The following is a 26,316-nucleotide window of genomic DNA, read 5'->3' on the forward strand; positions in this document are numbered from 1 at the left end:
AACTAAACCCCCTATCAACTGTAACGCTAACCAAACTAAACCCCCTATCAACTGTGATGCTAACCAAACTAAACCCCTATCAACTGTAACGCTAACCAAACTAACCCCCTATCAACTGTAACGCTAACCAAACTAACCCCCTATCAACTGTAATGCTAACCAAACTAACACCCCTATCAACTGTAATGCTAACCAAACTAACCCCCTATCAACTGTAATGCTAACCAAACTAACCCCCTATCAACTGTAATGCTAACCAAACTAACCCCCTATCAAACTATCACAAGAAAGCAATGCCTCTCTCCCCTATGTGACCTAGATATTGTATTGATATGTAGGCTGTGTGCCGTTTTGAAATGTATGTACTGTAGTTCTGTCCTTGAGCTGTTCTTGTCTATTAATGTTCTGTATTATGTGGACCCCTGGAGGAGTAGCTGCTGCTTTCACAACAGCTAATGGAGATCCTAATAAAATACCAAACTCACAACCATATCAACTGTACCACTAACCACACACCAAGAGAGATGTGTATGCTGCTGTGTGACTGCTGTAATGTAAAATCTATATAAAAAACACATTTCAGAAAATCTTTGTAAAATATATTTTGATCCAAAAGCTGATTTGCAAAAATACAAGATGTGCAATCACAATGGTTACAAGGCTTCACTTACTCATACTGCAACTATTCAGCCCGTCAATGTATTCAACTTCTATACTAGAAAACTCATCACATCTTTAAGGCAATCAAATTGCATAAAGCAGCTGAAATGTAGTGCTATATTCTATGAGTAACACATAATACCCAAGCTAGCTCTTCTGTGGAGTCTCTTCAAATGTCATAATAATAGTCGTCATCAAATCTGACCAAGCATAGACCATCATCTACCTCTACTCATCTTTTATTCTAGCTTGGTCCATTGCTGTCATTGTCAAGCAAACATGTTTGGCATGACAATGTGAGAGGGAGTTGGAATGATTATACTTATATTCCCCATAACAATGATCTTAAGAAGTCCTTTAAAAATGACTCTCAGTTTGAGGCACCAAAAGGTATTCAAAAGGACATTGTCAGTCCAACAACAGGGTCTGGTTTCAAGTCCACTCATGATAGCATAATGCTACACATGATCCAATGTGAGATGATGATGGAGGACGTTCATGGAAAATCCCAGAAGACTGAGACAAATTGCTCTGATATTTACTGTAGGGTTCACTACAATGATATGTTCCTATGTCCAGTTATATTAGTATATTCAGTAGATCAGACCAATCCAGGGTTGTGTTCAGTAGCCCGTAAATAACCATGATTTCTTATTGGACAAGTTCAGGTAGTTAGTCATTGGTAGTACAGCACCTCCCAGTTTCCCGCCGTTTCCTTCTGTTTGGTGCCTAATGGACACGACCCAGGATTTAAACTGACTGGGTTAAAGGGGCAATCTGGGATTCAAACAAACAAAGTGGTCGATGTATCAATCCCAGGTTGTCCCTTTAAGTCTAATCTATCCTTTTCAGTGTAACATCTCTGAGGACACAAAGCAGCAGTATTAGCCTAAGTACCCTTTTGCTACAAAGTCAGTCAAGAGTGCTTATCAATATGGAATCACATTAATCTTATCAATCTAAAAATAAATATGTATCAGTCAGTAATACATTACAACAATGGAAACAGTCAAGTGTGAGATCAAAATAACATGATCTGTGTGTTTAGAGTTTTTGGGTCAATGTTTCATGATATAAATGTACATCAGAAAAAAAACAAGGCAAAAAGTCCCAGAACAAAAGTAAGAGAGAAAGAACAATACAAGCCATCCAATCTAAATGGGAAAAGGTTGGTTGTATCAGTGGTGGTTATAATGTCCTGCTATGCAAAGATGTTGGAGATGAAATCACGAAATCGCTTGGCGTACTGTTCTGGGTGGACAGTGGAGATTTCAGCACCAGCCTGAAGACAGAGGCATAGAGAAGGGTACACGTCAGACTGAGTAGCTCATATAATGGGAATGAAAAGCGTCAATGAAATGCTCATTTTCCGGATAAAAGTTAAACAAATAAGATAGTGCCTACAGGAAGTATTCATACCTCTTGCCTAATTCCACATTTTGTTGTTACAGCCTGAATTTAAAATGGATTAAATGTTTTTTAAATTTTTTATCTCACCCATCTACACACAATACCTCATAATGACAAAGTGAAAACATGTTTTTAGACATTGAAAATGAAGTGGAAAACTATCACACACAAGTATTCACACCCCTCAATCAACACATGTTTGAATCACCTTTGGCAACAATTACAGGTGTGAGTATATTTGGGTAAGTCTCTAAGAGCTTTCCACATCTGGATTGTGCAACATTTTCCCATTATTCTTTTCAAATTTCTTTAAGCACTGTCAAATTTGTTGTTGATCAACAATTTTCAGGTCTTGCCATAGATTTTCAAGTAGATTTAAGTCTAAACTAACTCGGCCACTCAGGAACATTCACCGTCTTCTTGGTAAGCAACTGCAATGAAGATTTGGCCGTGTGTTTTAGATTATTGTCCTGCTGAAAGGTGTATTCATCTCCCAGTGTCTGGTGAAAAGCAAAATGAACCAGGTTTTCCTCTAGGATTTTGCCTGTGCTTAGTGCAATTCCATTTCTTTCTTATCCTGCAAAAACTCTCCAGTCCTTAACAATTACAAGCATACTCATAACATGTTGCAGCCACCACTATGCTTGAAAATATGGAAAGTGGTACTCAGGAATGTGTTGTATTGGGTTTGACCCAAACATAACACTTTGTATTCAAACCTTATCTCAGAGCATTTTGTATTATTCTGTACCTAAATCCAATACCTCCACTTAGTATGATATGTTATGTTTCATATGGTATGTATTAATTTTTGGATGTCCATCACCTATTTTGTATGATATTTTTTGAATTACAATCCTTTTATACATTACGAATTTGCAAAATGTACAATATGTTACAGATTCTAGCTAGGTGGCTATGTTAGCTAGGCTAGGGGTTAAGGTTAAGTTTAGAATTAGGTTAAAGGGTTAGGTTTAGCTAAAAGGTTTAAGGTTAGCTAACATGCTAAGTAGCTGCAAAGTAACTAAAAAGTAGCAAGAAGTTGAAAAGTTACTAATTAACTAAAATGCTAAAGTTGTCCATGATGAAATTCAAACTCGCAACCTTTGGGTTGCTAGACGTTCACGTTATACGCCCACCCATCCCGACAAACCACCCTACTTTCGTTTTTGCCTTAAGTAACCATCCGTCTTATGTAACCATACCAAACGTAACATATACTATTTTGATTGTCCCGGATTTATTTTTTATATGTTACGTCTAGTTTATGAGACCAGGCTGTATATTCAGGACAAAAAGTTAGTTACCTTGCCAAATTTCTTCAGTATTACTTTAGTGCCTTGTTGCAAACAGGTTTGGTGCATGGTTTGGAATAGTTTTACTCTGTACAGACTTTTTTCCCAATCTGTCAATTAAGTTAGTATTGTGTAGTAAATACGCTGAACAAAAATATAAACATATAAAGCGTTGGTCCCTTGTTTCATGAGCTGAAATAAAAGATCCCAGAAATGTTCCATAAGCACAAACATTTTGCACAAATTTGTTTACATCCCTGTTAGTGAGCATTTCACCAAGATAATCCAACCACCTGACATGTGTGGCAAATCAAGAAGCTGATTAAACAGCATGATTATTACACGTAAGTGCACCTTGTGCTGGGGACAATAAAAGGCCCTTCTAAAATGTGCACAACACCACAGATGTCTCAAGTTGAGGGAGCGTACAATTGGCATGCTGACTGCAGGAATGTTCACCAGAGCTGTTCTCAGAGAACGTTATGTTCATTTCTCTACCATAAGCCACCTCCAACGTCATTTTAGAGAATTTGGCAGTGCGTCCAACCGGCCTCACAACCGCAGACCACGTGTATGGTGTCGTGTGGGCGAGCGTCAGCTGATGTTAACGTGAACATAGTGCCCCATGGTGGCGATCAGGTTATTGTATGGGCAGGCATAAGCTACGGACAACAAACACAACTGCATTTTATCGATAGCAATTTGAATGACCAGAGATAACGTGACGAGATCTTGGAGGCCAATTGTTGTGCCATTCATTCACCACCATCACCTCATGTTTCAGCATGATAAGGCACAGCCCCATGTCGCAAGGATTTGTACACAATTCCTGGAAGCTGAAAGTGTCCCAGTTCTTCCATGGCCTGCATACTCACCAGACAAGTCACCCATTGAGCATGTTTGGGATGCTCTGGATTGACGTGTACGACAGCATGTTACAGTTCCCGTCAATATCCAGCAACTTTGCACAGCCATTGAAGAGGAGTGGGACAACATTCCACAGGCTACAATCAACAGTCTGATCAACTCTATGCAAAGGAGATGTGTCACACAGCATGAGGCGAATGGTGGTCACAGCAGATACTGACTGGTTTTCTGATCCACGGCTCTACCTTTTTTTTAAGGTATGTGACCAACAGATGCATAGCTGTATTTCCAGTCACGTGAAATCCATAGATTAGGACCTAATGGACTTATTTCAATTGACTGATTTCCTTATATGAACGTGTAACTCAGTTGGATGTTAAGTTTATATTTTTGTTCAGTATACAATGTTATTGATCCATCCTCAGTTTTCTCCTATCACAGCCACAAAACTCTGTAACTGTTATAATGAGGCCACCATGAGGCCAGTCACCATTGGCCTCATGGTGAAATCCCTGAGCGGTTTCCTTCCTCTCCGGCAACAGAGATAGGAAGGACGACTATATACAGTATGTAGTGACTGGGAGTAATGATACACCATCCAAAGTGTAATTAATAACTTGATGCTCAAAGGGATAATTTGTGTTTGCCCATCTACCAATAGGTGCCCTTCTTCGCAAGGCATTGGAAAACCTCTCTGGTCTTTGTGGTTGAATTGGTGTTTGAAATTCACTGCTTGACAGAGGGAACTTACAGATAATTGTATGTGTGAGGTACAGAGACAAGGTAGCCATTCAAAAACCATGTTAAACACTATTATTGCACACAATAATAACAATTATTGACTTGTTAAGCCACATTTTTGGGCCCTAACAAAGGGATTAAATACTTAGACTCAACTTTCATTTTTTATTAATTAGTCAAATGTTCAAAAACAATTATGCTAACATTATGGAGTATTGTGTGTAGGCCAATGACCAACAATCTACATGTAATTAATTTTAAATTCAGGATGTAACAACAAAATGTGGAAAAAGTCAAGGGGTGTTAATACTTTCTGAAGGCACTGTATTCTAATGGGAGACCCTTAACCCTCTAATCTCAAAGATGTGATCTGCACAACATCGAAACCAGGGAAAACAAGAAATTGCATTGGGAATAGGTCACTTTCAATTATTGATTAATAGGGAATGATGTTAGAAAAAGCAATAAATGCACAGTATGCACTAGGCTGTATCACATGATGGGGAGTCCCATAGGGTGGCGCACAATTGGCCCAGCGTCGTCTGGGTTTGGTCGGTGCAGGCCGTCATTGTAAATAAGAATTTGTTCTTAACTGACTTGCCTAGCTAAATAAAGGTTAACATTACAGTATGCACTGAGTATCTCATCCCTTCGCCCTTTTCACTCACCCCATGCTTGACAGTTTTGGCTGCGTGAGCGGCTTTCTTCTTGGTGTCGTACTGTGTTAGAACGTCTATCAGACCCATGAAGTACACCTCCTTCTGAGGGGCTCCTGAGGGGGGAAAACAGACCAGATGCTGAATAAAGTCACTGCTTAAAAACCCAAATGACCCAACTTGCAGTGTAACTTCGAATCCAGGAATAGAGTCAATTCCATTTAAAAATCATTTAATTCATTAGGGAAATTGAGAATCCAATTGCTTAAAATTACTGACTTGATCCAAACCCTGTAATTTCCCAACTTCCCTAAAACTTACCAGGGGCACTCCTTATGGCATACACATCCACATAGGGGTCAAACTCCCCGGGCCCCAGGGGCTTGCAGGAGGCCATGTAGCCAGCGATGCCCTCAGGAGACGTGCCGTAGGAGCACGCGTTAGGGACCTGCGTCAGGCCATTCTCAGTCTCCCCACCCTCCTCAATAGAGGGATCCTCTCCCTCCTCCTCTTCCCGCTCAGCCCGCCCCAAGTCATGGATACCCAGGAGCAGGCTGTAGTCCATGATCTTTAGCTTGACAAGAAACTATAGAACAGGACACACACCAGATGATTACTATGAATGGAGATGGTGGTATAATGGCAACAAACAGCTAGAATGTTTCTACTGCCACCTTGTGTTAGACTCAATAGAATAGGACGACAGTTTCTAGAACTTGAGAGGTCAATGTAGAAATAGACTGAATTCTAGTTCTAAATCTGTGGAGGTCACATTACCTCCACATCTCTGTTGAGTTTCTCCATGACCTTCTCCTTCTGCTCCTCGTTCACATACACCTTCTGCATGTTGTTTCTGAAGTCCATGTCCTTGTAGGTGGGCAGCTCTTTCACCTGAGGGACCGTTATGAAACAAACGCATGAGAACTTTCCCAAGCATGTCAAGTGGCCCCTAAAACTAAACTCTGGACCTCGAAGCCCATTCCACTGCATTTATTTTTATTTTTCAAGGATCATCAATTTGTAATATTATGCAATTGTTTCTAGTCTCCACCAGTAGATTGCCACAACCTCATGAGTAAAAAAACAACTAACTTACTATTCAAATCAAATCTTATTGGTCACATACACATGGTTAGCATATGTTATTGCGAGTTTAGCAAAATGTTTATGCTTCTAGATCTGACAGTGCAGCAGTATCTAACAGGTAATATCTAACAATTCCACAACAAAACCTAATATCTAACAAATTCCACAACAAAACCTAATACACACAATCTAGTAAAGGAATGGGAATATATAAGAATAAAATATATGGATGAGCAGTGACAGAGTGGCTAAGATGCAATAGTGTAGGATACAGTATATACAACTTTCGATGCAGAATTACTTTCCCATTGTTCCTCAACTGCAGTGTATGATATACAATTTTATAGTCGCTGAGTCTTTACTTTTATCCAACGTAAAAAATAAAAAAAATAAACATTTTGCTACATAAGACCGAATCAAGGTGGTGGGTCACATGTACTGTGGGTTAGTGTCACGATACCAGCATTTTGACTTCAATTCCAATAGCAGGTTTAGTATCACGATGCTCGATACCATGGCAAAAGAAGGTGTATTGGCCAAAATCACAGAATGGCACTTGATCCAGACAAATCTTTTGAGCTCAAACTCATTACATTTGACATTTTTCAGAGACAGCCATGTATGCATTAATGCAGAATCCAAAACTCGGTCCTCAGGACCCCAAGGGGTGCACATTTTGGTTTTTGCTCTAGCACTACATAGTCAACTAATCATCAAGCTTTGATCATTTGAATCAGCTGTGTAGTCTTAGGGGGAAAAAACTAAACATGCACCCCTTGGTTTCCCGAGGACAGAGTTTGGGAAATGCTGTATTAATGAATTAATTGCATCATACAATCAATTTGACTTCATTTTTACCAATGTAGCTCCATAACATAATGGTAATCATTTATTTGAATGCTATATCTATTGATAAACCAGGTACAGTGGGGGCAAAAAAGTATTTAGTCAGCCACCAATTGTGCAAGTTCTCCCACTTAAAAAGATGAGAGAGGCCTGTAATTTTCATCATAGGTACACTTTAACTATGACAGACAAAATGAGAAGAATTCTTTTTCCAGAAAATCACATTGTAGGATTTTTTATGAATTTATTTGCAAATTATGGTGGAAAATAAGTATTTGGTCAATAACAAAAGTTTCTCAATACTTTGTTATATACCCTTTGTTGGCAATGACAGAGGTCAAACGTTTTCTGTAAGTCTTCACAAGGTTTTCACACACTGTTGCTGGTATTTTGGCCCATTCCTCCATGCAGATCTCCTCTAGAGCAGTGATGTTTTGGGGCTGTTGCTGGGCAACACGGACTTTCAACTCCCTCCAAAGATTTTCTATGGGGTTGAGATCTGGAGACTGGCTAGGCCACTCCAGGACCTTGAAATGCTTCTTACGAAGCCACTCCTTCGTTGCCCGGGCGGTGTGTTTGGGATCATTGTCATGCTGAAAGACCCAGCCACGTTTCATCTTCAATGCCCTTGGTGATGGAAGGAGGTTTTCACTCAAAATCTCACGATACATGGCCCCATTCATTCTTTCCTTTACACGGATCAGTCGTCCTGGTCCCTTTGCAGAAAAACAGCCCCAAAGCATGATGTTTCCACCCCCATGCTTCACAGTAGGTATGGTGTTCTTTGGATGCAACTCAGCATTCTTTGTCCTCCAAACACGACGAGTTGAGTTTTTACCAAAAACTTATATTTTGGTTTCATCTGACCATATGACATTCTCCCAATCTTCTTCTGGATCATCCAAATGCTCTCTAGCAAACTTCAGACGGGCCTGGACATGTACTGGCTTAAGCAGGGGGACACGTCTGGCACTGCAGGATTTGAGTCCCTGGCGGCGTAGTGTGTTACTGATGGTAGGCTTTGTTACTTTGGTCCCAGCTCTCTGCAGGTCATTCACTAGGTCCTCCCGTGTGGTTCTGGGATTTTTGCTCACCGTTCTTGTGATCATTTTGACCCCACGGGGTGAGAACTTGCGTGGAGCCCCAGATCGAGGGAGATTATCAGTGGTCTTGTATTTCTTCCATTACCTAATAATTGCTCCCACAGTTGATTTCTTCAAACCAAGCTGCTTACCTATTGCAGATTCAGTCTTCCCAGCCTGGTGCAGGTCTACAATTTTGTTTCTGGTGTCCTTTGACAGCTCTTTGGTCTTGGCCATAGTGGAGTTTGGAGTGTGACTGTTTGAGGTTGTGGACAGGTGTCTTTTATACTGATAACAAGTTCACGACTGCCGTCTTCATGACTGTCTTGGTGTGCTTGGACCATGTTAGTTTGTTGGTGATGTGGACACCAAGGAACTTGAAGCTCTCAACCTTCTCCACTACAGCCCCGTCGAAGAGAATGTGGGCGTGCTTCGTCCTCCTTTTCCTGTAGTCCACAATCATCTTCTTTGTCTTGATCACGTTGAGGGAGAGGTTGTTGTCCTTGCACCACACGGTAAGGTCTCTGACCTCCTCCCTATAGGCTGTCTCATCGTTAAATGGGTTTCCATCGCATTTTCAACTCTACTGATGTTTCTCACAAAAAAAATTGTTATATAGCGAGATTATATTATGGACAAAATAGTAAGATTTGTATTTGTCAAATGACAGCCAAGCATCGATTATCATGTCACCAAAATAAGACCCTTGATATTTATTGGAAAGGGGCATCAAGCTCATCACCTTGCACTTTCACCACCCTGTTAAATTCATCATAATTTAGTTAATCTGTAGCCTAATAAACTGCATGCTTTCCCGATGAGTCGTAGAGGGAGGACCACAGAACATGTTATCACGTGACTAAGTTTACTTCAATATGATGGTTATTATATCAATACAAACCCAAAAAGATCCCACCTTGTCTAGCGTATTTTGTTTTGTCGACATAAAAAGGTTGGATGGAAACCTGGTTAATGATTATGTTTTTTTGGTGACAATCAGCACATTTTGCATTATGGTACCACAAACAAAGTACTATGGTAGTGAATTGATGTTAGCGTCATCTGTAAGAGAGCAAAAAAAGTTGGAAGCTTCCGGTATGTTCTGTTCTTGCATTGTAAAGTGTTCTAGCCTGTAAAGGACATTGCTTTGCGAACAGTAATTAACAGTTGCAACATTATTCAACTGTTTGCTTCTGTACAGCATGAGAGGGGAGCTAACATGATGCATCCCAGACTCCCAGTGAGTTCAGTGGTTCCTCAATACAGGCTAGATCTAGCAATGGATAACTGGAGCAGGCACGGTGCTCTCGTGCCTTAAGGCGATATTGTCTACAGACTTGATCCTTTCTCAGTCAGTAGACGACGTGAAATGCGTATGATAGAAGTACCGAAAGTAACAAATTCTAGTACCAAAATGTTTTTTAAATGTTATAGGATTTAAAAAGTTCTGAACTTTCGGTATACCGTGCAACACTACTGTGGGTGCCTAACAGAGCTAGTCCTTAAGGCAATTTTCACATGTATGGTTGGTTGGGTGAGATAGACATTCTTAGTTGACTTACCCGCTCTTTGTCACTTGCTTCACGAGACACCAGAGAGCCCTGAGTATCAATAAGATTAGAGTTTAATAGGCAAGGTCAGGGATTATACAAGTGTAAATCATGAAGTAGCGTAAGGAGCAAGCATTACAGAACACTACCGGTGTACAAGCATTATACAACAGGTGACTAGAGTTGCAAAATTCCAGTAACTTTCCCAAAATGCTCAGGTTTTTAAGAAATAAATCCTCCAATCAGGATTCCTGAAAAACCTGGGAATTTTCAGTAAGTTACCAGAATTTTGCAACCCTAGGTGTGTCTCTCTCTCATCTGGATGTTGTACTGTGTGTGTGTGTGTGTGTGTGTGTGTGTGTGTTTTTCGCTCAGTCTCACCTTAAGGTCGTACTTCCTGTGCACCACCAGTCTGTGGCTGAACATGTTCCTCATGACGATCAGGTAGGTCTCCTCATTCTCTACACCCACACGGTACATCCCCAGGAACTGGGGCAGCAGAGTGCTGCCGTGACACTTCACTATGTGCTGCAGCCAGGGAGAAGAGGGGGACAAATTAATGGCGAATAGACTGTGATTGTGTCTGAAATGACTCCAAGGGCCCTGGTCAAAAGTAGTGCATTATATAGAGCAATTTTTTTGTTTGTTTGTTGTTTACAAGCAAACGTCACGTTTGAGGGATGCACACACATCCCGCACCAAAAACCTCTGTAGCAGGATAGCTAACGCTTAAGTCGGGACCTTGACAAATAGTGAGTGAGTGATGACAATAAAAACACGCAAGACTTACGGCTATAGCTCTGTTCAACAAGTATATTATTCTTCTGGCTTTACCCATCTCTATTTGTGATATTTTACCTTGCCTGGCTGGCTTGCTACAGTAGGTAATCAATCCTCTGATGAAATCTGTGATGTATCTGATTACATGTTTGTTAATTTGAATGAGCTGCATTTGAAGTTGCACGTGATCGTATCCACTGCTAGGTAAACAGAGCTTTTTGATTCCAAACTGCGCTCACAACTTCTCATAAAGCGGCAGGGAAATGGTTCTGTGGAATAGGATGCCATCTGGAACACACCAGTACTATACATTCACATGACTCCTTTCACCTCTGGTTGAATATGAAAATGAAACTTTTTTCTACACTGAAACCAAATTGCTTGCTCTTACTTTTTCTCTTTGTCTTGCTCTCTATCCAAGTTACAAATATGTCCCCACTTAGTCTGACCAAAAATGTGTCAGACTAAGTGTCAAATTGAAACAGAGGTGGTCCCTGCAGATATCTCCTTACTATTAACCTTTCTGGCGCAGGCGTTCCGCTACCGACCCACCTCGACAACATCCGGTGAAATTGCAGAGCGCCAAATTCAAATTACAGAAATAGTCATAATAAACATTCATAAAAAATGCAAGTGTTATGCATCATTTTAAAGATTAACTTCTTGTTAATCCAGCCGCTTTGTCAGATTTCAAAAAGGCTTTACGGCGAAAGAATACCATGCGATTATCTGAGGACAGCGCCCCGCTTACAAAAGCATACAAACATTTTACAACCAAGTAAAGGAATTTAAAAAGTCAGAAATAGCGATAAAATTAATCACTTACCTTTGAAGAACTTCATATGGTTGCAGTCACAAGAGTCCCAGCTACACAATAAATGTTTGTTTTGTTCGATAAAGTCCCTCTTTATATCCCAAAAACTCTGTTTTGTTGGTGCGTTTCGTTCAGTAATCCACTGGCTCAAAGGCGGTCAAAACATGCAGATGAATACATCCTAATAGTACCGGTAAAGTTCGACAAAACATGTCAAACGATGTTTATAATTAATCCTCAGGTTGTCAATTGTCTAAATAGTCGATAATATTTAAACCGGATAATAGCGTATTCAATAGAAAGGAAAAACAACAAAGGGAGCGCAATCGGTCACGTGCACAAACCAGCACTGCATGATTCTACAGTCCACTGACAGAAAGGTCTCATTCTTCTTAATTTTTCAGAAAACAAGCCTGAAACAATGTCTAAAGACTGTTGACATCTAGTGGAAGCCATAGGAACTGCAATCTAACCCATTAGATACTCTATAAGCGTTCAATTGAAAATACCCACATCAAAACAACCCCACTTCCTGGATGGATTTTCCCCTGGTTTTCCCCTGCCATATCAGTTCAGTTATACACACACATGCATTATTTTTAACAGTTTTGGAAACTTTAGAGTGTTTTCTATTGAAATCTACCAATTATATGCATATCCTAGCTTCTGGGCCTGAGTACCAGGCAGTTTACTTTGGGCACGCTTCTCATCCAGACGTCGAAATACTGCCCCCAAGCCATAAGAAGTTTTAAGCAAAGCTTCCCTCAAGAAGGCAGGGGCTGTACTAGACATAAAAAATTACATTGAACTTACAAATTGAACTTACTACCTCAGGCCACTATTGTTTGTCTAAAATGTTTAAAGAGAACACACAGAGTTCAAGTAAAAATGAGATTCTGATGGACACAGAGAACATGGCCACATAGGAAAAACACAAAGTATTGTTGATAGACTTCAGAAATGACTCAGCAGTTCTGGGAATAATGAAAAGAGTATTTCCATTCTACGGCAGATAGTGAACAGTTGTGACACATGCCAGAAATACAGCAAAGGTAAGCCCAGACCAGCTGTTAGTTTGCCACTGGCTTCCAAGTACAATGAAACAGTGGCTGTAGATCTACATGAGCTGGGACCAAGTGTGTGGTACCTTCACATAACCCACCACTTCACACGCTTCAGCGCTGGAAGCATTGTGAATATAAAGAAAAGCACTTCATTCATTCCTGGATAAGTGTGCATGGCCTGCCCCAGAAATTGTACAGTGACAATGAAATTGCATTCACATCCGACCTCCGCATGAAGCTAACATGCTGACCAGACCGCACGCGTGCGCCATCGTGTGCACATTGATTTTGTCCACCCCACACCAGACACGCAGGTTGAAATATCAAAAACTCAGAACCAATTATATTAATTTGGGGACAGGTCAAAAAGCATTAAACATTTATAGCAATTTAGCTAGCTAGTTTGCTGTTGCTAGCTCATTTGTCCTGGGATATAAACATTGGGTTGTTATTTTACCTGAAATACACAAGGTCCTCTAGGTCATCTCTCCTCCTTCCTTCAGGCTTCTTCTTCTTCTTCTTCTTCTTCTTATTTTGGACATTATATGGCGTTTGGCAAAAACTTTAGGTGCATTAGCGCAACAGACATGAGTGTGGACCTAAGTTCATCTTTCAATCACCCACATGGGTATATGCTCAGAAAAACCAATGAGGAGATGGCACGTGGGTATATGCTCCTAAAACAAATGAGATGGGAGAGGCCGGACTTGCAGCGCATTGAGTGTCACAAATAGAACATATTTCTATTTTAGCGCCTGGACACGCAGACGCTTGCGAGCAGTGTGGGTGCAATGATTGAATAACGTGTACATTTATTTTGCAACGCTTGCACATGCGACGTGTCCGGTCTGGTCACTGTGGAAACTAAAAAGAAAAGTGTATGGCCTGGCAGATGCATCACTCTACTGGTACAACAAAGTCAAGGCAACAATGCTGAGTACAGGTGGGAAAATGGCACAAGTGGATCCTGCAGTCTTCTACTGGCTTGATCAAGACTGCAATGTGACTGGAGTACTTGCCAGTCATGTTGATGACTTCATCTGGGGGGCTCACAGACCTTTGCTACAACTGTGATTCCACACCTCAAAGCTGTTTTCCAGGTTGGCCACAAAGGAGCACCTGTCTGACTGTCTGACTAAAAAGGGAGCATCCGGTCTTGTGCTACTAAAGGCACCCAGTAATGGAAAGTGGCAGCTTGAGAAACAAAAATAAAAACTGTTACACAACCCATTTGTAATGGGGAACTTAAATAATACTTGGGACATTTAATTATTTTGTTGATGTTTTATTTGTCTTTAAAGAAAAGTGGGAGATTGGTAAGTTCATGTTTTAAGTATCCCTATATTTCTGTTATTACGGTGCTATCACTCTGTTATTAGTACGCCTGCGCCGTAGTCTCACTGGAGATGGACCTGGCTGGAGTGTGAAGGTGACTATGTACTGTGGAAATACGGGGAAGTAAACGTTGTTAAACTGGAACCTAGTCGTTGTATCATTTTTAGTTAATGGCAAACCTCAACAAATAAATAAATAACTGACTTCGCTGATAGCAAGTACATTACCCCTCAAAATAGTTATGACTGATATGTGGTTGTCTCCCCCAAATATCTTAAGATGAATGCACTACTTGTAAGTCACTCTGGATAAGAGCGTCCGCTGAAGGACTAAAATGTAAATGTAAAGCGTTCAAATTAAAATGTAGCCAAAATGTTTTCCCTCTCATGAACACGAATTGATTAACGCCAAGTTCAATGAGACTTAAATTTGTGAAAAAGTATAATTGACTAACATTTCTCCATTCCAAAGATAGAAACTGTATTGAGGTGGGAAAAAAAGATTCTCTCCTCGCCTAGTTTTGCTATGCAAAACATGAGGCATGGATGAACAGTCCTACATGATATACCCCCCTACTACTATAACATTTACATTTACATTTAAGCCATTTAGCAGACGCTCTTATCCAGAGCGACTTACAAATTGGACCTAACACTAGTTCCACCAGAGTACACAGACCAGACCATATGATTCAGTAGAAGATGCTAATTTGCAATTCAAGGAAGCCCATGTTGCTTTAATGCTTTTGATACGACCAATCAATGTTTTTGTTTATCAAATGCACTGTTCATTTCACCCAGCAGTACTAGAGAGCATTGCAACACTTGACCATAATAAAAAGGGAAACTTTACCCTCCCTTGGGCAGTATTACAAATTGCACCCTATTCCCTATGTAGTGCGCAAATTTTGACCAGGGCCCATAGGACTCTGGTCAACAGCAGTGCACTATAAAGGAGATATGCCATTTGGGATGAATCAATTGGGTTTTGAACTGAAGTTAATTGAGCTGTCCACAGCCCGGGGGTTATTACATTACCTGGTGGTATTCAGACAGGATGCCGTGCATGTCTGCCACGTCCTCACTAGAGATCTGCTTGATGACCAGCGTGCGGTCATAGGAGGTCAGGAGGATCCCCTCCCCCTGGGCGTCCCCACCTCTTACAGGAGGGCTACGGGTCAAAGAGACCTACAGGGATGAGAAAAAAACAGGGTTGTATTCATTAGTTCACACCTTTTTGTTGTGCTTCTACATCTGCATTGCTTGCTCTTTGGGGTTTTACATTCAGTTTCTGTATAAGCACTTTGTGACAACTGCTGATGTAAAAAGGGCTTTATAAATACTCCCGATTGATTGGAAAAGTTCAGGAAGTCCCTCCCCATATCAGTCCGTTTTCTTCTGTTGATGATGACTATCTTAATATTTAACCTATTGCTTTAGTAGTCATTTGGCTCTGGATGGATTACTGGCATCCATACATGCACATAGGGAGTGGATGAAGAGGAATACTCCTTTTGAATAATGCGCTGTGTCAAGATGTATCAAATATATTTATACACACACAAAATTAGTATAACCAAACATTAGGAACACCTTTCTAATAGTTAGTTGCACCCCCCTTTTGCCATCAGAACAGCCTCAATTCGTCGGGACATGGACTCTACAAGGTGGTCGAAAGCTTTCCACAGGGATGCTGGCCCATGTTGAATACAATGCTTTCCAAAGTTGTGTCAAGTTGTCTGGATGTCCTTTGAGTGGTGGACCATTCTTGATACATGTGAAACTATTGAACATGAAACTCAGCAGCGGTGCAGCTCGACACAAACCGATGCGCCTGGCACATACTACCATACCCAGCTCAAAGGCACTTAAATCTTTTGTCTTGCCCATTGTCCCTCTGAATGGCAAACATACACAATCCATGTCTCAATGGTCTCAAGGCTTTAAAATAGTTATTTAACTTGTCTCCACCCCTTCATCTACACTGATTGAAGTGGATTTAACAAGAGACATCAATAAGAGATCATAGCTTTCATCTGGTCAGTCTGTTATGAAAAGAGAAGGTGTTCTTAATAATGTTTTGTATGCTCAGTGCCTTCAGAAACTTTTTCAAACTTTTGTTACGTTACAGCCTTATTCTAAAATGGATTACATAAAACAAAACCCTCAGCAATCTACACACAGTACACCATAACACATTTTTCAAATGTATAAAAAAAATTCTAAACAGAAATACCTTATTACGATGGGATTCAAAATTGAGCTCAGGTGCATCCTGTTTCCATTGATCATCCTTGAGATGTTTCTACAACTTGATTGGAGTCCACCTTTGGTAAATTAAATTGATTGGATATGATTTGGAAAGGCACACCTGTCTATATAAGATCCCACCGTTGATAGTGCATGTCAGAGCAAAAACCAAGCCATGAGGTTGAAGGAATTGTCCACAGAGCTCAGAGAGAGAATTGTGTCGAGGCACAGATCTGGGGAAGGGTACCAAAAAATGTCTGCAGCATTGAAGGCACTCAAGAACACAGTGGCCTCCATCATTCTTAAATGGAAGAAGTTTGGAACCACCTAGAGCTGGCCGCCCGGCCAAACTGAGTAATTGGGGGACAAGGGCCTTGGTCAGGGAGGTGAACAAGAACCCGATGATCACTCTGACAGAGCTCAAGAGTTCCTCTGTGGAGATGGGAGAAACTTCCAGGAGGAAAACTATCTCTACAGCACTGCACCAATCAGGCATTTAGGGTAGAGTGGCCAGATAAAAGCCACTCCTCAGTAAAAGGCACCTGACAGCCCGGTTGGAGTTTGCCAAAAGGCGCCTAGACTCTCAAACCATGAGAAACAAGATTCTCTGGTCTGATGAAACTAAGATTCAACTCTTCGGCCTGAGACTAATCAGGATCGAGGCAAAGATGAATGGAGCAAAGTACAAGGAGATCCTTAACAAAAACCTGCTCCAGAGCACTCAGGACCTCAGACTGGGGCGAAAGTTCACCTTCCAACTGGACAACGAACCTAAGCACACAGCCAAGACAACGCAGGAGTGGCTTCGGGACAAGTCTCTGAATGTCCTTGAGTGGCCCAACCACAGCCCAGACTGGAACCCGATCGAATATCTCTGGAGAGACCTGAAAATAGCTGTGCAGCAAAGCTCCCCATCCAACCTGACAGAGCTTGAGAAGATCTGCAGAGAAGAATGGGAGAAACTCCCCAAATACAGGTGTGCCAAGTTTGTAGCATCATACCCAAGACGACTCGAGGCTGTAATCGCCTCCAAAGGTGATTCAACAAAGTACTGAGTAAAGGGTCTGAATACTTTTGTAAATGTGATCAGTTTTTTATTTAATAAATTCGAAAATTTGCAAAAAATCAGTTTTTGCGTTGTCATTATGGGGTATTGTGTGTAGATCGATGAGGAATTAAAAAAAAAAAAAACATTTATTTTATTTTATATAGAATAAGACAAAATGTGGAAAAAGTCAAGGGGTCTGAATACTTTCTGAAGGCACTGTACATCAACACTCGTACCTGGTAGTCGAGATCCTCAATTCCGAAGCGCTCCCTAAGATTCCGGAACACCTGAGGACAGTATTCTTTAAACTTGAAATGTCCTGGTAGATTCTCTCTGCGAAAAAAAAGGGGTGGAATTCACACATTTGCAGTGTTTACTAGCCTCTCCTTCTCTATCGCTCCCTCTCTCCCTCCAAACTTCTGTCCAAACCTCATTCGTTTTGGCATTTTAAACAGAGTAGTGACATAGACCTACTGGTAGATAGGCCAATTGTATTATGTATATTTAGAGTAAGTATTAACAAGAGTGAGCGAACACATTACTTGTTGAAGAAGTGGTTGTTGACTTTGATCTTAGTGTTGGCTTTCAAGTCATCAGGCAATAGCATGACAGGAACAGGCACTTGGTTTAGGTCATTTATCTGCAGAAATAAGTACTCCCATTAGCTAGAAGACTTTCATCATGGTTAGTGCCATCAGGGACCCTTGGGACGTCCCTACCCTAAACCCCTACCCACAAACCTAACCCTTACCTTAAAGTGTTACTGACAGTGTTTTAGCAACATGAAATCATATTAAAATCAGTTCATATACACCTCTAGGAAGAATACGTTTAAAAATATATATATATTTTTTTACAAGCGAGCACTTCGTCATTTTCACACATTCATAGAATGTTTGGGAATGACGTAGAGTATGGCATGTGAAAATTATACAGGGGGAAAGCGGCCGTGCATTAGGACAATTAATAGACACTGCAGTTAATAAAACCTAATAAAAACATTGGTCTTGTCCAGGACCGGACTCTACACCATAGCCAATCAGAGATACCTCAGGCCTATATGCAAATAAGCCATTAGCCACACGGGGCTGCCATCTTTAACTCTGAACTAGTGATGGGAAGTTCAGCTCTTTTAACTGAGGGGCTCTGTACAGGCCAGTCAAGTTCTTTCCCTTCACTGGAACTAAGGGAACTAGCCCAACCCATGAAAAACAGCCCCAGACCAGTATTCCTCCTCCAACCATTACAGTTGGCACTATGCATTGGGGCAGGTAGCGTTCTCCTGGCATCCGCCAAACCCAGATTCGTTCGTCGGACTGCCAGATGGTGAAGCGTGATTCATCACTCCAGAGAACACGTTTCCACTGCTCCAGAGTCCAATGGCGGCGAGCTTTACACCACTCCAGCCATCACTTGGCATTGCGCATGGTGAATTTAGGCTTGTGTGCGGATGCTTGGCCAGAAACCCATTTCATGAAGCTCCCGAAAAACAGTTATTGTGCCAACGTTGATTCCAGAGGCAGTTTGGAATTCGGTAGTGAGTGTTGCAACCGAGGACAGGCCCCGCGCTTCAGCACTTGGCGGTCCCGTTCTTTGAACTTGTGTGGCCTAACACTACGCGGCTGAGCTGTTGTTGCTCTGAGACGTTTCCACTTCAAAATAACAGCACTTACAGTTGACCGGGGCAGCTCTACCAGGGCAGAAAGTTGATGAACTGACTTATCGGAAAGGTGGCATCCTATGAAGATGCCACGTGAATGACTCTTGGCAGAATGCATTGCTTGATTGCCGTGAGGGTGATAAGTAGCCTAACGACTCAAGCTAAATTATTTCGCTGCTCTGTTGTTCGCTACATACTTCATATTGCGGAGAAGAAACTAACCTCCGTGAGCGTAGCGTTTGGCCGGAGCAAGGGCTTTCCTGCATCTGCAGGCGGCTCAGGAACTCCGCTACTCAGAAACATTCACTGTCTTCTTGGTAAGTAACCCCAGTGTAGAATTCAAATCAAATACATTTTTATTCGTCACATGCGCCAAATTCAACAGGTGTAGATCATACTGTGAAATGCTGACTTACAACTCCTTTAACTACAATGCAGTTTAATAATAAGAGTTAAGAAAAATATTTACTAAATAAACTAAAGTCAAAAATTAAAGCAACAATAACGAGGCTATACTCCGGGGTACCGGTACCGTGTCAATGTGCGGGGATACAGGTTAGTCGAGGTAATATGTACATGTAGGTAGGGGTAAAGTGACTATGGATAGATAATAAACAGCGAGTAGCAGCAGCATAAAGGGGGGCGGGGGGGGGGCAATGCAAATAGTCCAGGTGGCCATTTAATTAGCTGGTTAGCAGTCATGGCTTGCGAGTAGAAGCTGTTAAGAAGCCTTTTGGCAAGTGCTCTGGTACCGCTTGCCGTGCGGTAGCAGAGAGAACAGTTTATGACTTGTGTGACTGGAGTCGTTCACAATTCTTTGGGCCTTCCTCTGACACCGCCTAGTATATAGGTCCTGGATGTCAGGAAGCTTGGCCCCAGTGATGTACTGGGCCGTATTGGTATGTAACTGTTATGAAAGTTGTATTGTCAATTTTGTTTTGTATTTAAACGCCACTTTAAACGTGTACATGACACTGCAACAAAATTTCCCCATGGGGTCAGTAAGTATGTAAGTATGCACTAGCCTCTGTAGCGCCTTGCGGTCAGATTCCGAGCAGTTACCATGCCAGGCCGTGACGCAACCGGTCAGGATGCTCTTAATGGTGGAGCTTTAGAACCTTTTGAGGATCTGGGGACCCATGCCAAATCTTTTCAGTCTCCTGAAGGGGAAAGGTGCTGTCGTGCCCTCTTCACAACTGTCTTGGTGTGTTTGGACCATGATAGCTCATTGGTGATGTGGACACCAAGGAACTTGAAACCCTTGACCCGCTCCACTTCAGCCCCATTGATGTTAATGAGGTCCTGTTTGGCCCTCCTTTTCCTATAGTCCACGATCAGTTCCTTTGTTTTACTCGCATTGAGGGAGAGGTTGTTGTCCTGGCACCACACTGCCAAGTCTCTGACCTCCTCCCTATAGGCCGTCTTATCGTTGTCGGCGATCAGGCCTACCACTTGTGTCGTCAGCCAACTTAATGATGGTGTTGGAGTTGTGCTTGGCCACGCAGTCGTGGGTGAACAGGGAGTACAGGGGGGCCCCCGTGTTGAGGATCAGCATGGCATATGTGTTGTTGCCTACCCTTACCACCTAGGGGTAGCCCGTCAGGAAGTCCAGGATCCAATTGCAGAGGGAGGTGTTTAGTCCCAGGGTCCTTAGCTTAGTGATGACATTTGTGGGCACAGTGGTGTTGACTACTGAGCTGTAGTCAATGAACAGCATCCTCACATAGGTGTTTCTTTTGTCCAGATGGGAAAGGGCAGTGTGGAGTGCGATTGAGATGGGTCATCTGTGGATCTGTTGGTGCAGTATGCAAATTGGAGTGGTTCTAGGGTTTTCAGCATGATGGTGTTGATGTTAGCCATTACCAGCCTTTCAAATCACTTCATGGCTACCGACATGAGTGCTACGGGGCGGTAATCATTTAGACAGGTTACCTTCGCTTTCTTGGGCACAGGGACTATGGTGGTCTGTTTGAAACATGTAGGTATTACAGACTCGGTCAGGGAGAAGTTGAAAATGTCAGTGAAGATACTTGCCAGATGGTCCGCGCATGCTTTGAGTACTCCGTCTGGCCCCGCAGCTTTGTGAATGTTGACCTGTTTAAAAGGTCTTGCTCACATCGGCTACATAGAGCGTGATCACACAGTCGTCCGGAACGGCTGGTGCGCTCATGCATGCTTCAGTGTTGGTTGCCTTGTAGCGAGCATAAAAGGCATTTAGCTTGTCTGGTAGCCTTGCGTCACTGGGCAGCTCGCGGCTGGGTTTCCCTTTGTAGTCTGTAATATTTTTCAAGCTCTGTCAGCCAGTGTAGTAGGATTCAATCTTAGTCCTGTATTGACACTTTGCCTGTTTGATGGTTCGTCTGAGGGCAAAGCGGGATTTCTTATAAGCGTCTGGATTAGTGTCCCGCTCCTTGAAAGCGGCAGCTCTAGCCTTTAGCTCGATGCGGATGTTGCCTAACAGTCCATGGCTTATGGTTGGGAAATATACGTACGGTCACTATTGGGACGACGTCATTGATGCACTTATTGATGAAGCCGATGACTGAAGTGGTATACTCCTCAATGCCATTGAATGAATGCCGGAACATATTCCAGTCTGTGCTAGCAAAACAGTCTTGTAGCGTCCGCGTAATCTGACCACTTCCATATTGAGCGAGTCACTGGTACCCCCTACATTAGTTTTGCTTGTAAGCAGGAAACAGGAGGATACAATTATGGTCAGATTTACCAAATGGAGGGCGAGGGAGAGCTTTGTATGCATCTCTGGTTGCACATGTGGCATGCTGGTAGAAAAGGAGATAAAATAGATTTGAGTTTGCCTGCATTAAAGTCCCCGGCCACTAGGAGCGCCACTTCTGGATGAGCATTTTCTTGTTTGCGTATGGCCTTAAACAGCTCGTTGAGTGCGGTCTTAGTGACAGCATTGGTTTGTGGTTGTAAAGACAGCTACGAATAATATAGATAATTCTCTTGGTAGATAGTGTGGTATACAGTAATCCCTCGTTTATCGCGGGGGTTACGTTCCGAAAATGACCCGCGATAAGTGAAATCCGCGAAATAGAAAACTTCTTTTTTTTTTACAATTAGCAACTATTACATGTATACAAATACAGTGACTCACGTGTAGGCCGTTTCACTGCTCTTCAGACTGGGCCGCTGCATCCTGACTGCGCTCTGCAGTGTTCTCTTCTTCTGAAGCCCGCGGTGCAGGTGTGTTTGTTCGGGAGAAGAGCATAGTGATAGGCAGCTGTTGTCGCTCTTTTTTCTTCTTTGCAAAAAGATCCTTGTACACCGACATGCCACCATCGATTACGTTGGAGAACTGTAATGAACGGCTCATCAAAGGGTCCCATTCCTCAGCTACTCGCTTAAGTTCAGTGGCCATTCGCACCATGGTTGCTAAGCGACCAAGCGTTAGTCCTTCCTTCCTTCCTGGCCAACTTAATGTAAATTTGCCAAGCTGTTTTATGTACGTACACATAACTGCACGAGACGACAAAATGATAGCACAATTCGTAGCATGTTTTGATACAAGAAGCGGGAGTGAGTTTTTAGCGAATCAGAATGCAGAGCACAATGCACCAAAAAAAAATTAAAAATGCATTATGAAAATCCGCGAAATAGCGAATCCGCGATAAGTGAACCGCGAAGTGGCGAGGGATCACTGTATAGCTTATCATGAGGTATTCTACCTCAGGCGAGCAATACCTCGACACGTCTTTAATATTAAACATCGTGCACCACCAGTTATTGACAAAGACACACACCCCCACCCCTAGTCTTAAGTCTTAACAGACGTAGTTGCTCTGTCCTGCCGATGCACGGAGAAGCCAGCCAGCTCTATATTATCCGTGTCGTCGTTCAGCCATGTCTCGTTGCAACATAAGATATTATAGTTTTTAATGTCCCGTTGGTAGGATAGTCTTAATCGTAGATTGTCCAGTTTGTTTTCCAATGATTGCACGTTGGCCAATAATACAGAGGGATGTGGTGGTTTACCTACTCATCGGCAAATTCTTACAAGGCACCCCGCCATCCTCCCCTTTTTCCTGTCTTTTCTTCATGCTGATGACGGGGATTTGGGCCTTCTCTTGACAAGGCAGAATATCCTTTGCACCGGACTCATTAAAGAAAGAATCTTCGTCCAGTTTGAGGTGAGTAATCACTGTTCTGATGTCCAGAAGCTCTGTTCTGTCATAAGAGACGATAGCAGCAACATTATGTACAAAATGAGTTACAAACAATCTGGGAAAAAACGAACAAAACAGCAGTTGGTAAGGAGCCCGTAAAACGGCAGCCATCCCCTCTTGTGCCTTATGGTGTCAGAGGGGTCAGATCTATTACTACATTCATGTGAATTCGGAAGGGTCACCCAAAAAGTCACATATTACAGCTCTTATAAAGTTGGTTGTGTAGCATAAACTAGGAATGTTATATTTTGAACTGATATAATTTACTGATTGTTTAATATCTGTAAAGTATTTAACGCTGTCAGTTCCACTTCAACCGTTTTAAATGTCCACTTCAATGGAGTGACGTCAGAGTTGGGACGTCTCAATGATCCCCGTTTAGCCTGTTCCCTTTCATCATGGGGATAACAAACATGGAAGGTGTAAACATGCAGTTGATAGAAAGCAAACAAGCTGGAGATGAGTCTGAGGACTGAGTATATCTCATGTGTATGGCAGTCTACGGCCCTGTCATTGCTTTCTAGAGACCACACTGGCTAACTTTTATATAATGAGCAAAGCCCATGATGATGTGACACACACTTGACAGTCAACGGTCAATAATAGTTAGCCAGCAGCAAGTTGGCTAACGTTAACCTAAATAACGTTACTTAGCCTTCTAGTGCTATCTAGCTTGTTCTCGGTACAGTTCGTTTAGCTTACGTAAACGTTAGCTACATTTTTACTGAATGCGCATTTACATTTTGATAGCTAATTAACGTTAGCTAGGTAGGTTAGATAAGTTAGCTTGGTAACTAGCTAACGGAATGTCAAAATTAGCTAAGTTAGTTAACGTTAGCTAGCTAATAGGCTAAGCTAACGTTATCAAAACGGACAATGACAACATAACGTGTTATACTCACCGAATGGTTCACACCCCACATAAAAACGCTCAAGACTGGGTCACTGGCACGAAATACCTTCACCTTCTGCTGCACAAAATGTTTCTTTTTGGTTTTGGTTTTTGGGGCCAATATCACCATTGGACTGGAAACAGCGTTACCGACAGAGGCCATCGCGAAGCTTGCCTTGCTTGGGAACTTTTTTTTAAATACTCCTGATTCTGATCTTCCGCAAACTCAAACTTTATTTTTTCTTCTCCCGATTCTGAACTTTTGCAAACTGACTTCCTCGTCACCGCGTAATGCAAATCAAAGGTTAACCGTGCCGCGCGCAGATCCTTCTAAATTTAGGTTAGTAGTTTTAGCCTACATTTGCGCTTGTTCTAACACTCATTTTGGATTTCAAATTAGTCTGTCTACTCAATACATATTCCAGTCCAGCTATTCTCTGTTGGTCCAACTGTTCAGGTGTGATAAACCAAAGATATGTGTTACAAATAATATAATGTGATCAGATGGGCTGATAACATGTCCCTTTCATGAGTTCTTACTTACCATAACTATCCTTTCACAGTATTTCTGCTATTACTGTAGCAATGCAGATAATAAAAGCAGACTATGAAAGTAAGTCAGCTAAGTCATGTATCTAATATATTCCATTCTAGCCAAAATTTTACTTTTTGATTAATTGATCATAGAGGAATTGCAGCCCTCATGCGCTCTCTCTCAAAGCAGTGCTTTGTGCAGAACTTTCTGCCAACCCATATAGGCCACCACTCAGTGGTGATTTTCGCATGTAAATCTTGGTGGGGCAAACCCTGAAAAAATGTGGGCGTTGCATGCCAGCAAAACCACTACACAACACAACACTAACCAATACATTAATTGCACTATAACGGTGAAAAACAGTGCCCATAAACTGTTAGGGCCTACATAAAGCTGTCCCAACAGCAGTCCCAACACCTTACCACTACTACACCTGGCTGTCAGTGGAGCCTTGTCTGGCAGCGAAACAGTTCATTCAGCCTCAATTCCTGCCTTTAAAAAAAGCATAGCTGATATGGCTGACTTGCTTAAACAAATGTGGTTTCTACTGACAATTGAGATGTACAAACTATGGCATAAGGGGACGACAAGCGGATAAGAGGCCATCCATAATTCCGATTAAGACATTAATGAGCGAGCTAGGATGGATGTAGTCAATATAACTATTTGTTCAGCACTTTTGAAATGTACAGCGAAAGAATTCAGAACATGGGCTGTTCTTACAGTGTTCTCCCTGTATACCAAGTCAGAACTGTAGGATAAATAAAGGGGGCATATAAGCAGACAATGAAAGCTTTTACAATATTCGATGATTACATTTCTGAAACAGGTTATAGGCTACATGTGCACCGCCAAGTCAGAACAGTAGGCAACATTAAGAGGGGAAAAAATATCTGATTATTAGGGCGAGGCACATGAGCTACTAACAGCTTACTACACAACATACACTTAGTATTACTTTCTTAGCTACAGTATACATATCTCCCTGGCATATTACATAATTTATGCAGCAGTATACAATACATTTTTGGACTCACCTTGTTGTACTGTGCTAACTTGAACAGGAAGGTGGCACGGTGGTCCTTCGTGGGCACATTTTGTCATCAAAGTCTGGCATTCTCTGGATTTATGGTGCTTTCAAGACAAATGGGAACTCAAGGTCGAATCATGAACAAGTGTAACAGATTGAAACGCTATTAGCGCGGACCACCGCTAACTAGCTAGCCATTTCACATCCGTTACACAAGGTCAAATCATAATGACATCAGTGATCTTCAGCTCGTGACTCTAGAAAGAGGCCTGAGTTCCTGACTTACAACTCCGAGTTGGAAGACCATTCAAAACATATTTTCCCAGTCAGATCCTGTTTTTTCCTGAGTTCCCAGTTGTCTTGAACTCACTGAAGACAGATTTCACAGTTCTGAGTTAACATTTGTTTTGAGCGCGGCAGAAATCATGCTGGATTGACAGCATGGCCAATTATGAATGTTTATAATTTTAAGCTTGCAAAAGAGAACCTTAAACTGAGAATTGGGACCACACACCCACTCCACTCT

General features: G+C 41.9%; 1 protein-coding gene across 1 annotated transcript; it reads right to left on the bottom strand.

Moving 5' to 3' along the window:
- Nucleotides 1-584: 584 nt before the first annotated feature.
- On the bottom strand, nucleotides 585-24,507 carry LOC139557697 (phosphatidylinositol 5-phosphate 4-kinase type-2 gamma-like). Its single transcript, XM_071372794.1, has 10 exons — nucleotides 24,236-24,507; nucleotides 18,026-18,123; nucleotides 17,720-17,816; nucleotides 15,224-15,373; nucleotides 10,575-10,721; nucleotides 10,206-10,244; nucleotides 6,407-6,520; nucleotides 5,951-6,215; nucleotides 5,642-5,745; nucleotides 585-1,942 (listed from the first exon to the last, which is right to left on the bottom strand). Exons 1-10 carry the CDS (start codon nucleotides 24,386-24,388, stop codon nucleotides 1,862-1,864), a joined length of 1,248 nt encoding a protein of 415 aa, XP_071228895.1. The 5' UTR covers nucleotides 24,389-24,507; the 3' UTR covers nucleotides 585-1,861.
- Between the last annotated feature and the right edge of the window lie 1,809 nt (nucleotides 24,508-26,316).

This window comes from Salvelinus alpinus, chromosome 28 (assembly GCF_045679555.1).
Source record: "Salvelinus alpinus chromosome 28, SLU_Salpinus.1, whole genome shotgun sequence".
Taxonomy (NCBI): Eukaryota; Metazoa; Chordata; class Actinopteri; order Salmoniformes; family Salmonidae; genus Salvelinus; species Salvelinus alpinus.